General features: G+C 39.9%; 1 protein-coding gene across 2 annotated transcripts in view; it reads left to right on the top strand.

Annotated features, from left to right (window-relative positions):
• The first annotated feature begins 239 nt into the window (after positions 1-239).
• FANCI (FA complementation group I) overlaps positions 240-13,796 on the top strand; it is a 94,450-nt gene continuing 80,893 nt past the window's right edge. For both annotated transcript variants that reach the window (XM_058294668.1, XM_058294669.2), the window contains exons 1-3: positions 240-307; positions 2,959-3,061; positions 12,012-12,084. In XM_058294668.1, the coding sequence (XP_058150651.1) occupies positions 2,978-3,061; positions 12,012-12,084 (157 nt within the window). In that variant the 5' untranslated portion in view covers positions 240-307; positions 2,959-2,977. The remainder of the gene's footprint in view (positions 308-2,958; positions 3,062-12,011; positions 12,085-13,796) is intronic.

Genomic DNA, 13,796 nt, shown 5'->3' on the forward strand with positions numbered 1-13,796 from the left:
TTGGTCCCTCTGGCCCTCTTTGAGCCACGGGACCGAGGAGGCCCTTAACCTTAATCACTCTGCGGTCAGGATGTGAAGATAGATATCCCGCACCTCCCTCAGCCTAGTAGTGGGAACTTCGGAACTGCAGGCAGTTCCCCCCCGCCCCTGAGTGCTAATGGTACGCCCCACCCCCACCCCCCCCCTCCAAGGGCACTGGCGGCGGAAGTGAGCCGCCGGGGCGGGACCTGTAGTTCCGGGCGGCGGAAGTGGGGCGGTGCTCGGTTGAGCGGGCTGTTTGGAAGTTGTTGGCGGCAGTAAAGTTGAGGTGACGATGCATGGGGATTTCGCGCGTTGCGTGGGTGGTGGGACTGGGCCCCGGGGAGAAAGCAGGTCGGTGAGGACAGGAGGGGTCCCTTTGGTCTGGTGTTCTAGTATTTTCTCTGGGCGGGAAGGGTAGCCCTGCCCCGCTGTCCTGCGCCGCGGGCTTTCGCAGTTCCCTCCCCTTGGGGCGTGCTCCACTCTCAGCACCTCCTGCTAGGTCCCCTCTCCCCCATCAAAGTTCAGCTCAGATGTCTTGAGAAGTTTCTCTTAATGCTGTCTCGCGTTCGTAGCTCAGTCCTGTGCTTACAGGAACTTCACAGCCGTCCCCAGTTTTAGGACGAATTTAGCAAGTATGTACCTGTAGAAGTGGATCGATATCAGCATATTTCCCTCTCAAACTGTCTGCCCCTCCTGGCTGGACGACTCTCTTTTGGTCGGTATGCCCTGTCACTTCTGTGCTGTCCAGCCCCTAACCTGGGGACAGAAAGTAAAATCACAGAATTTGGAGCTGGGCGGACTTGGGTTTCATTTCTCTCTGCCACTTAGGAGCCTTCTAACCTCGAGAAAATTCCGTAACTTCACTGAATCCGCAAAGTTCGTCTAAAATGGGGCTAACAGCTGCTTCAGAGAACTGGTGTGAGCATTAAATTTACGAATGTAAAGTGCCGAGCGCAGGGTCTCGTCCATTATAGGAGTCCAGTAATTCATTTGTTCAACAAGTGCTTAATGGGCGCCTATTACGAGCTAAGTACTGTGTTAAGTGCGTGTGGTGGCTATGTAAGAGAAATTACTGGTTCCTTGATAGAATGTAATGCAGAGTGTTTAATCTAGACTGAGGTTCTGAGGAAGTGTGGATTGAGCTGAGATCTGAAGGATTTGTAGGAATTAATGATAAAATATTAGAAGGCAGGGGATGGAAGGAGGGGTATTTACTTAAATTTTGAAAGAAAGTCATTTGTAAAGGCCTGTGGCAGGAGAAGAGTTAGAAGGACTGAAAGCATTTCAGTGAAGCTGGAGTATAGCATGATGAAGGGAAGTCTGGTGCAACATGAGCCCCAAAAGGTGGTTATCTGCTGGACCCTGCAGGACTTTTTTAATCTTGACTTCACGATTTTGGACTGATATGAGAGCAATAGAAAACCACTGAAAATTTTTATGATGAGAATGGCAGTCACATCATCTGGTTTGAGTTTCTAGAAGATCACTCTAGTTTTACAGAGGAGGACAAGTTAGGACCCTATTGCAGTAAGGTGAGATGATGGTGCTTTGGAGTAATGTGGCCGTAATGAAGATAGAAGTAGATTTGAGAGATGTTTAGAGGATAATTTTGTTAGGAGTTGGGAGTGGATATGGACAATCCAGGTTTCTGGTTTGAGCAGCTGTGTGGATGATGGTACCATTTTTGGAGATGAGGAACATAGAGAGTGGAGAAGCAGGAACAGGTTTGTTTTCCACCAGCTTGCACTTCCCATTTCCACTCCCATGTCACTAAATTTAGTTACTAAATTCTATCTGCTTAAGGTGCCTGTTTCATCCCTTCTTTTCTTTTCCCCGCAGTCACCACCTTAGTACAAGAATTTGCCAGTACCACTAAAATAGCCCCTTAATTTGTGTTCTAACTCCTGCTCTTTCTCCTTGCCCTCTCCTTACTTTTAATCTGTACAGTGATGCCAGAATCAGTTTCCTCATACACTTTCAATCTTGTCAGATAATCTTTTGCTCTATTTACTGAATAAAATCTAAATTCCTTAGCCTGTCATTTAAGATCTTCCAGTTTATCCCTAGCCTATCTTTCTAGCCTCCCTATTTACCCCAGCCAGTGTATTCATTTTCCCCAAATGAGTTTTTTAAATTCTCACATGAATGCCTTCGTTGATGAGCCTCTCCTTCCCAATAATGTATAATACACACCATCTGGTTATCTAAATTATATCTCTATAGTTCCAGTTCTGTTAAGAGTTTTCCTCTGTTGAGGAACCTTTCTTGACCTTTTTTTTTTTTTTTAAGATCTATTTATTTCTCCCCAACCCCCTCTCATTTGTACTTGCTGTCTGCTGGGTGTATGCTCACCTTGTTTTTAGGAAGCACCAGGAACTGAACCTGAGGCCTTCCATGTGGAAGGGAGGTGCCTAATCACTTGAGCCACCTCCACTCCCCCTTCTTGACCTTTGAGCACACAGTTATTTCTTTAGTTTTGTGAACTTCTGCCCTTTTTTTTTGGTATCATTTAGCCTTTGTTGTGCTGTTTGTTCATTTACTTATCAAATATTACTTTATTATATTCATAATAATAGAGTATATCCTTATATATGTATTTATAATGTTTTATATATTTGATATACTGATAGATGACTGTTTTAGATACTGTGCTGAGTAGAAACAAATATGGTAAAGTGTGGGCAAAAATTATGAAACCAAGATTAGAAAATAGGTTCCTTTTAAGATGGGGAGCTAAGGAATTCTCTAGATTGTTTTGGTTAAGATAAGAATCACCTACTCATATTACCTAGCTGATGTTAACTTGTTGGGTACTCAGTGTATATACCTTGTTTATAGTAGATGTGAAATAAGTATTCATAAAATGGTGGAGAGGGGAAAAATGAAACTTGTTTACTTCTGGAAATTTCATCAAACTCTGACATTTTTCCCTTATAGTTCCCTGATATGAGCAACAATGGATGAGAAAATTATATCTCTCGCAGCAGAGAAAACAACAGACAAACTGCAGGAACTTCTTCAAACTCTGAAAGAAGAAGATGTGAGTATTAGGAAGTAAGGTCAGCTAAATGCACATGCCAAAGAAAAATTCTCTCACTTCATCTTCTTTAGGAGACAAGGATTTAATTAATAACAATTCAAAGGTAAAAAGTAATATTGATAACAATTCAAAGATAAAAAGTAATATGGGAGAATGAGAAATGGACAACACGAAGGCATTAGTGACCAAATTTAAACAAACTAAGAATAGAATGCTTATATAACTGTATATATAGAAACAAATTCGTATACTTTTTAATCTTCCTATTCACTATTCTTCCTTATTTTCCTATTCACCTCATATACTGCTTCTTTTTCCATAATAAGGCATCTCAACCTCTCTAGGTCCCTGCAAGAGGAGAGCCCTCTTAACCTTAGGGAGCACATGTAGCTCAAGTGGTTGAGCACCTGCTTCCAAAGGACGAGGTCCCAGGTTTTATCTCCAGTACCTCCTAAAAACAAAACAAATGAAAAAACCAACTCTCGTTTGGGAGTGACTGCAGGTTAGTGGTTGAATGCCTGCTTCCCATGTACAAGGTCCTGGGTTCAATCTCTGGTACCTCCTTAAAAAAAAAGATGAACCTGAAACATTGAATAAGTTATAATCTTTAAAGAAATTTTTCTGTGAAGTCTTGTGGTCATTAAAACTTCATGCATCTTAGCTGCTGTTATGTGACACACGAACTGGAAATGGATGTAGGGATGCGCTATGATTTTTTTTTGTCTTTGTAATTATCCAGGATTGCTTTTTTTTTTTTTTTTAAGGATTTATTATTATTTCTCTCCCCTTCTCCCCAACCCCCGTTGTCTGCTCTCTCTGTCCATTTGCTGTGTGTTCTTCTGTGTCTGCTTGCATTCTTGTCAGGTAGCACTGGGAATCTGTGTCTCTTTTTGTTGCATTATCTTGCTGTGTCAGCTCTCCATGTGTGCGGTACCACTCCTGGGCAGGCTGCGCTTTTTCATGTGGGGCGGCTATCCTTGTGGGGCGCACTCCTTGTGCGTGAGGCACTCCTCCACGGGGAGCACTCCTGTGTGACATGGGTGCGGCAGCACTGCATGTGGGCCAGCTCACCACTCGGGCCAGGAGGCCCTACCCAGGGGCCCTACTCAATCCTGGACCTCCTATATGGTAGATGGATGCTCTGTCAGTTGAGCCACATCTGCTCCCATCCAGGATTGCTTTTGAAGTAGAATTTTGAGGCAGCCCATTGCATGAGTTGCAGCTTGAATTACCCAATAGACAAGATTTGGTTGAAACCAGCATTTAAATGACTTATTTATTTAGAATTTATATTTTACCTGTTTCCAAAGGAAACCTAAGGAGGCTTTAATATTATATGTACTGTAATATAAATAAAAACTAGGACAAAATCCATGGTATAACTCCATGCTATTAATTATTTTGCATCTGTGATTCTTACTCATCACAAAACTCTCATGGTTGTTGTGAAGATGAAATGAGATAATGTATGTAAAATATCTAATATTTATTAGACAATAAACATCTAATAAACACTGAATACACATTAGAAAAGTCCCTTCCTAGTTATAAGTCCCTTCACTGTTGTGCGCACAGTCTTCTGAACACTTAAGTTTGTCATTAATTCCCGTAAAAGATTTATCCTCAGGTTGAACACCGGACTCCAAATGTGTGTTTCTATTTTTTGAGTTTTTATTGTGGTAACACATATACAACATGTGACGTTTCCATTTTAACCACTTTCAAGTGCACAGTTCATTGGTGTTAATTATATTCACATTGTTGTGCTACCATCGCCACTATCATTTACCAAAACTTCTCAAGCACCCCAAATGAAGGCTCTGTACCCATTAAGCAGTAACGTACTATTCCCCATCCTTACCCTGGTGCTCTGTAATCTACTTTCTGTCTCTATGTATATGCATATTTAGTTATTTCATAAAAATGAGGTCATACAATATTTGTCCTTCTGTGCCTGGTCTATTTCACTCAACATAGTATCGTCAAGGAATATCCATGTTGTAGCATGTATTAGAACATTACTCCTTTTTTGATGAAGTGTTTATCCGTTCATCTGTTGATGGATGTTTGGGATGCTTCCATCTTTTGGCAGTTGTAAATAATGCCACTATGAATATTGATGTGCAAATATCAGTTTGAGTTCCTGCTTTCAGTTCTTTTGGTTATATACCTAGAAGTGGGATTACCAGGTCCCATATGGTAATTCCATACTTAAATTTTTGAGGAACTGCTAAACTTCCACAGTGGCTGTATCATACATTCCTACCAGTAATGCACGAGAGTTCCTATTTCTTAGCATTCTCGCAAACACCTGTTTGGTGTTTTTTGTGAATAATAGCTATTCTGGTAGGTTTGAGGTACTAACTCATTGTGTTTTGATTTGCATTTCCCTGATAGATAATGAAGAGCATCTTTTCAGTCATTTGTATTTCTTCTTTGGGGAAATGTCTATTCAACTCATTGGCCCATTTTTTTAATTGGTTTGTTCATCTTTTTGTTGAGTTACAGGAGTTCTTTATATATTCTGGGTATTAAGCCCTTATCAGTTATGTGGTTTTCAGATATTTTCTCCCATTCTGTAGGTTGTCTTTTCATTTTCTTGACAGTGTCCTTTGATGCACAAAATTTTTTAATTTTGACGAGATCCAATTTTTTTCTCTTATTGCTCATACTTTTGAAAGAAAGTCTAAGAATCCTTTGCCTAATACAAGGGCATGAAGATACTCTCCTATGCTTTCTTCTAGAAATTTTATAGTTTTAGTACTTATATTTAGGAATTTGATCTATTTTGAATTAGTTTTTGTATATGGTGTGAGGTAGGGGGTCCACTTTCATTCTTTTGCATGGAGATACACAGGTTTTCTGGCACTATTTATTGAAATGATGATCCTTTCCCCATTGAGTGGACTGGTACCCTTATCAAAAATCAGTTGGTCATGGATGTGTGGTTTCATTTCTCAACTCTTCTATTCCATTGGTTTCAGTGTCTTGTGCCAGTACCACACTGTTGTGATTCTATCTCTTTGTAATAAGTTTTGAAGTCAGGAAATGTGAGTCCTTCAACTTTGTTCTTCTTATTTCAAGATGCTTTTGGCTACTCTGGACCCCTTGTTCTTGATTTCATTCTGCAACTTTGGTGTCCTTTCCTTTCAAACTGAAGAACTCCCTTTAGCACTGCTTGTAGGATGAACTCCCTCTGCTTTTGTTCATCCAGGAATGTGTTAATTTCTCCTTCATTTTTAAAAGACAGTTTTGGCAGATATAGAATTCTTGGTTGGCAATTATTTTCTTCCAGCACTTTGACTATGTCGCTCTACTGTCTGCATGATGTCTGATGAGAAATTGGCATTTAATCTTTTGAGGCTCCCTAGTACCTGATGCTTTGCTTCTCGTGACTTTCAGGATTCTCTCTTATCTTTGGCATTTAGCAGTTTGATTATAATGTGTCTGGGTGTGGATCTCTTTGAGTTTGTCCTGTTTTGTAGTTTGCTGAACTGTTTGGATGTGTATATTGATGTCTTTCATTAAATTTTTAAAGTTTTCAGCCATGATTTCTTTGAATATTCTTTCTGACCCCTTCTCTCTTTCTTTTCCTTCAGCAACTCCCATAATTCATATTTTGGAATGCTTGATGATATTCTGTAGGTCTCTTAGGCTTTGTTCCCTTCCTTTTTTTTTTTTTTTTTTTTTTTTAGATTTTTATTTATTTATTTAATTTCCCCCCCTCCCATGGTTGTCTGTTCTTGGTGTCTATTTGCTGCGTCTTGTTTCTTTGTCCGCTTCTGTTGTCGTCAGCGGCACGGGAAATGTGGGCGGCGCCATTCCTGGGCAGGCTGCTCCCTCTTTTCACGCTGGGCGGCTTTCCTCACGGGCGCACTCCTTGCGCGTGGGGCTCCCCCACGCGGGGGACACCCTTGCGTGGCACAGCACTCCTTGCGCGCATCAGCACTGCGCATGGCCAGCTCTACACGGGTCAAGGAGGCCCAGGGTTTGAACCACGGACCTCCCATATGGTAGACGGACGCCCTAACCACTGGGCCAAAGTCCGTTTCCCTGTTCCCTTCCTTCATTCTAGTTTCTTCCTACTTCTCAGACTGAATAATTTCAGTTGGCTTATCTTCATGATCACTCATTTCTTCTGCCAACTCCTATCTGCTGTTGAACCCTTCTAGGGATTGTTAAAATTTCAGTTATTGTCTTAAATATGAACAGTCTTTATTATAGCCAGTATTTCTGTTTGGTTCTTTTTTATGATTTCTATCTTTTTATTGAAATTCTCCTTTTGCTCATAAATTATTTTCCTGATGTCCTTTAGTCCTTTGTGTTTTTCTTTAGCTTTTTCAGCCTTTTAAAGACTATTTTTTTAAAGTCTTTGGTATGTCCACAGTCTAATCTTCTTTGTTGATGATATCTGATGTTTTACTTTATTCATTTGGGTGGCCATTGTTTCCTGTTTCTTTGTAAGCACTGTAATCTTCTGTTGCACATTGTACATTTTACTGTTTATTTATTTCTCTCCCTGTCCCCATTGTTTGCGCTTGCTGTCTACCCTGTGTCTGTTCATTGTGTGTTCATCTTTTTTTAGGAGGCACCAGGAACTGAACCTGGGACCTCCCATGTTGCTTGAGCCACCTTCGCTCCCTTCTTATTGTGTCTCTCATTGTGTCTTCTCATTGCATCATCTTGCTGTGTCATCCTCTTGCATCAGCTTGCTGTGCCACCTCATCGTGTCAGCTCGTTGTCTTGCTCGTCTGTTTTAGGAGGCACCAAGAACTGAACCCAGGACCTCCCATGTGGTAGGTGGGCTCCCAACTGCTTGAGCCACACCTGCTTCCCTGTTGCAATCTTTTTAATAAATGGTTTTGGGACAACTGAATAGTCATTTGGGAAAAAAATAGATAAAACTAGCTCCACTTCTCACACAGCGTTCAAGAAAAATCTCCAATGGATTTGACGTCTGATCTATTGTAAATATGAAAACAAAACTTAATGAGTATTAGAAAACAAGGGTAAATTCCTCCTAAACATAAATGCAAGGAAAGGTCTTCTATAACTCAAAATCCAGATGCAATAAAAGAAAAGGTTGATAAATTTACCTTTGTATTAAGAAAACATGTTTGCATGGCCAAAAATACCATAAGCTGAATCAAAAGGGGAAAAACTGGAAGAAAACATTTGCAGCATATTACCGATAAAGGGTTAATATCCCTAATTTGTCAATAACAAAAATTGAGGGGGGAAATGATGAGAAATCCTAGAGAAATAGAGCAAAAGAGAATAATCACCAAAAAAATAAGTAAAAATGGCCTTAAACATAGGAAATGATGTTCTACTTCACTCATAAGAGAATTATAAATTAAAAAGAAACTATTTTAAACCTATCAGGTTGGAAAAAAAGGAACAATTTGATAATACACTATCGTTAAGGCTGTGGGGAAATAGGCATTGTCATACATTGGTGGTCGGAATGCAGAATGGTACAACCATGGTTAGAATTTGGTATTATCTATCAAAATTCAATATACATTTCCCCTCAACCCAGTTATCCTGCTTTTATTCATGCATCCCTGGCAAGAGGACCACAGAAACGGTGCCATGCCCTTCTCTGCATATCATTGGGCACATGATATTATTTTATTACTGGTGATACTGATCTTGTTAATTTTGTCAAGGTAATTTTTGCCAGGCTTTTCCCTTATACAGGGGGAAAATTAGATGAGAAGCAGAATAATAGCACGGTCTTAAAATATCTCCCTACAAACTGCTTACTAGTTGTAAGACAAAGAGAGAAAAAGTAATTGTGCAAAACTTGGACAGTGCCCTTGACTTGGCGATCAGAATATCAGCAGACAGATGGACATCATATGCCTCCAGATGTGATGCTCTGATAAGGGCACAATATTACCTGTGTTCTTCTCAAGAGTGCATGGACTCAGGCTAGTCATGAAGAAAACATCAGAGAAATACAAAATGAGAAATGAATTGAGAGGAAGAATGGTATATGCACGCCTTTATTTGGACTGTGTCATTACCTTTGTAGTTCGAGGATATTAGTTAAAAGAAAACATTTTTGTAAAGCTTCTGAAATAACATGACTACTATACCTTACTTGATCTACTTGTAAGTTTTAAAATTCAGTGAAAAGCATGTTTGAGTAATGTCAAAAGGAAGACAGAAGATCATGTAATGGTGTGTGTTATTTTCCCATCTGCTAAAATTCCTGTTGCTTAAGCCAACAGGAATTTATTGGCTTACGGCTCTGCCATTGTGAGAAATCCAAAACTGAAGCGTCAGCAAGGTGATGCTTTATCCCCTAAGACTAGTGTTGTGGGGGGCTGGCTGCTGGTGATCCTTGGGTTGTTGGCTTTTCTGTCACATGGCAATGCACAAGGCAGTGTGTTCTCCTTTCTCCTCCAGGTTCTATTGACTCTCACCTTCCTGTCGCCTTTCCAATGTCTGAATTTCATTCTCCTTATAAATATAGGACTCCAGTAATCTAGATTAAAGCCCCACCTGATTCATTTGGACCATACCTTAATGGAAGTAATATTTCCAAGAGATCTTATTACATTGGGTCCATACCCACCAGAATACAGACCCAGAACATGTCTAAACTGGGTATACAGTTCAACCCACCACATAAAGGAGGAAAAAGGGGAATAGAGACAAGGAGTGGAAGAGAACTAACATTTCTCGAACATCTGTTACGTGTTAGGCCTATGCAGGCTCCTTTACCTGGTGACTCATCTAATCATCATAACAATCTTTTTAAGTAGGGAAATTTGCATGCCTAACAGAGATTAACTGCTGGTATGCATGACAGGTTTTATATATATATATATATATATATATATATATATATTATATATATATATATATATATATATAAAAGTAAACAACATTGCCAAGATTTAACCCAGGTCTTCTGATTCTAGATTCAGGTTTTTTTTCCTAAAATGCCATAAAGCCTTCTGTTGAAACTGAATTTCTTCAGGAAGAGGCAGTTTCTTATCCTCAGCAATATTCATATTTTGGACTGAATTATTCTTTGTTGTAGTGGGCTATCCTGTGCAATGTAAGATATTTAGTAACATCCCTGGCCTTTACCCACTAGCCAGTAGCACTCGCCCAGTTGTAACAACTAAAAATGTCTCTAGACATTATCAAATGTCCCCTGCGTGGGCAAAATCACCCTCATTGAGAATCACTGCTCCCTAGGGGTTATATTAAGGGCTGAGTACTCTCTTGGAGCTCCCAGGCTGAGCAGATACTTCCTTATTATATACTTAAGAAAAGGTAAATGGACTCCAGGCAAATGTAGTTGTGAAAGAGATCAAATTCATTGTTTTATTGATCTCGGCTTCTTTGACACTTCTCTCTTTGGATTGTCTTCCTATATTATTGACCTTCTCAGAGGCACTTCTCTTTTTAATCTTTGAATGCTGCTGTTTCTCTTCTCTCCACGTTCTCTCCATGAATGGTCTCATTTATTCCCCTTCAACTCCCAAATTTATGTTTCTTCTCTAAGCTCCAGTTTTGTACATCTAGTTGTCTGCTTGACATTGCCACAGTTATTTTAGAGCTGTAGTACTTGGCACCATACCAGACCTGCTGAATCAGAAACTGGCAGTGGAGCCCAGCATTCTGTGTTTAACAGATCCCAATATCCTACCCGGTTTACTTGGGGGAGAAAAATAAACCATGTTAAAATAACTTGTTAAGAGTCCGAAGCCACCACCCACTAAGTTAGTCACTTAAGTCAGAAATTTAAGAGTCTGCCTTGATTTCTTTTTCTTCATCTCTACTATCCTTTACTTCCAAACCATTAGGAAGTTCTTTTTTTTTTTTTTTTTTTTTTAGATTTATTTTTATTTAATTCCCCTCCCCTCCCCCGGTTGTCTGTTTTCTGTGTCTTTTTGCTGTGTCTTGTTTCTTTGTCCGCTTCTGTTGTCGTCAGAGGCACGGAAAGTGTGGGCAGCGCCATTCCTCGGCAGGCTGCACTTTCTTTCGCGCTGGGCAGCTCTCCTTACGGGTTGCACTCCTTGCACGTGGGGCTCCCCTACGCGGGGGACACTTCTTGCACGCATCAGCACTGCGCATTCTTTTAATTCTTGCTTTCAAGTCTGTCTTGAATCTTTTTTCTTTTTTCACTGTCCCCGCTCTCACTTTGGTGTAGGCTGCCATCACCTTTCACTTGAACCCTGAGCATGCTCTTAACAGGTGTCCTTGTTTCATTATTAAACCTGCGATAACCCTTTCTCTATAGGGGAGCAAGAATGATTTTTTTAATCTATCATATATCACTCTCCTGCTTTTATTTTTTAACTTTTATTGCACTTAGACTAAAATCTTACCATGGCTTACAATACTTTTCATAATCTGGTCTTTGCCCAGAGTGCCCACCTTCTCCCACTCTTTTCTTTACTTCTCCCCAGCCATATTGGTCCCTTTTTCAGGTCCTCAAGCATGCTGAGCTCTTTGCCACCTCAGGACCTTCACACGTGATGGTGATACCTCTATCTGGCACCTCTTAATTTTCCCTTTCCTCTCCTGTCCTATTGGAAGCTCTGTGAATCAAATGAGCAGTTCCATCTTGTTTATCCTTGTATCCCTAGTGCCTAAGAAAAAGATCACGCTCTAAAAGTATTTGTTAAATTTAAGAATGTAAAAGTATTTGTTAAATGAACACAGCCAATGCTTCGAGTTGATTAAGTACCAATACATTTTTGTAGAATGGATGTATGAATAGATTTCAGTCCCGAGAGCCCGGTATCATAGCAAGATCTACCCTGCTCTAAGTAAATATTATGGTTATTTGTGTTAACTTGAAGTCTTGAGGAATATGAACCTGATGGATAAATGCTTTTTCGTATTGGTTGTTTAGGGAAATTGGGGTAGAGGAGATGGGTCTGGGCCAGAGACTTGTAGCTTTTTCATTCTTTCTTTGCAGCTGGCTAATCTCCTTCAGAATCAAGCAGTGAAAGGAAAAGCTGCTGGAGCACTCCTGAGAGGTATCTTCAAAGGTAATATTAATACTACTTCTGTCTCCCTGTCTTCATTTTCGATTTGTTTACTGTTGGCACATATTACTATTTTTTTTTACTGCTGTAAGCCCCCTTTGGGACATTTTCTGTGTTTGAGGGATTCTACAGAATCAACTGAAGTAGCAGCCTTTTGTCTTGTGGACTTAAGAGTTTTGCTGAAGGGAGTTGAAGTGGTCACCTGAGATTATACTGCTGGTTTGGGGGCCTGTACAGGATGCACTTTTCATAAAATCGAATTTGGTTTACTTGTGCTTTTAAAAGTGTGAAATGGTTAGTACTTAATCTGTGCTTAGCAAGGGGCCAGGGAGCTCTGGAGTTTAATGATGTGGAATATCTTGGACGCTTTATATAGAGATTCTAATACAAGGCCAGGCACTTTTGTTTCCCTTTGTTGAATTAGAGCCAGATCCATGTTGTTATAGATTGTTACTCAAAATGGTTTTATAAGTTGTGGTGGGATAAAATATACTTAGGTATCTACCTAGTAATGAAATGACTGAATCATAATAACTGTATGTTTAGCTGTTTGAGGGATTGCCAGAATGTTTTCCAAGCATCTGTGCCATTTTACTTTCTTACCAGCACTGTATGAGGATTCCAATATCTCTAGATCCTCACCAACACTTGTTACTATCTTCCTCTTTGATTTTAGATATACTAGTGGTTGTGAAGTGATATCTCATTATAATTTTGATGTGCATTTCCCTGGTGGCTAATGATTTTGAGCATCTTTTCATGTGCTTATTGGCCAGTCATGTATCTTCTTTGGAGAAATGTCTATTCAGATCCTTGGCCATTTCTAAAATTGGGTTATTTATTTTTTAAAATATTGAGTTGTAATAACTCTTTATATATTTTGTATACAAGTGCAAAAATTTCCTTCTATGAGTTTTCACTTTTTTGATGGTATCCTTGAAGCAGAAAAGTTTTTAATTTTGTGATGTCCAGTTTATTTTTTCTTTTGCTGCTTGGACTTTTGATGTCATATTTTTAAAAACATTGCCTAATACAAACTCATGAAAATTTACACTTATGTTTTATTTTTGCTCCTATGTATAGGTCTTTGCTCCATGTGAGTTAGTTTTGTATAGGATATGAGATGGGGTCAGATTTAATTCTTTTTCACCATTGGATTGACTTGGTACCCTTTTCAAAAATCAGTTGATGGAAGGGGAGGGGCAAGATGGCAGTAGAATAAGGGGCTCCAAAAGTCACCTTGTCCTACAGGGCAGTTAGCAATCACCCAGAGCTATCTAAAGCACCTTTTTGGGTGGCTCAGGAGATCAGAAGAGCATCATGCAACATCCTTAAAAGAGTGGAAGGAAGAGATTGCTCATCTTCATTGAAGATTCATGAGTAGAGACTGGAGCCCATCCTCCATTGGAGGCACAGGCTGCCATGGGAGCTGTTCAATAGCTGGAGTTGGAAGCTCTAGTTTCCCAAAAATGGAGGAGGAAGAGATGGTCAGGCACCACCTTCACTACTGATTAGTAAATTCAGCTGTCAAAAGTATAATCCTAAGAACAACTAAAGTTTGAAACTGTTCAAGTTGAAAGGAGGCCAGTAGCTGCCATTTTAACTCTGCCCCCTCATGAGGGGAAGCAGGGCTGATTGAAAATCATAGTGATGGTAGGGACTGGCTTTTTCCACCCAGATTGGATTGCAGCTCTAGCCTAAGCTCCAGCCCCATG

Source organism: Dasypus novemcinctus, chromosome 3, assembly GCF_030445035.2.
Source record: "Dasypus novemcinctus isolate mDasNov1 chromosome 3, mDasNov1.1.hap2, whole genome shotgun sequence".
Taxonomy (NCBI): domain Eukaryota; kingdom Metazoa; phylum Chordata; class Mammalia; order Cingulata; family Dasypodidae; genus Dasypus; species Dasypus novemcinctus.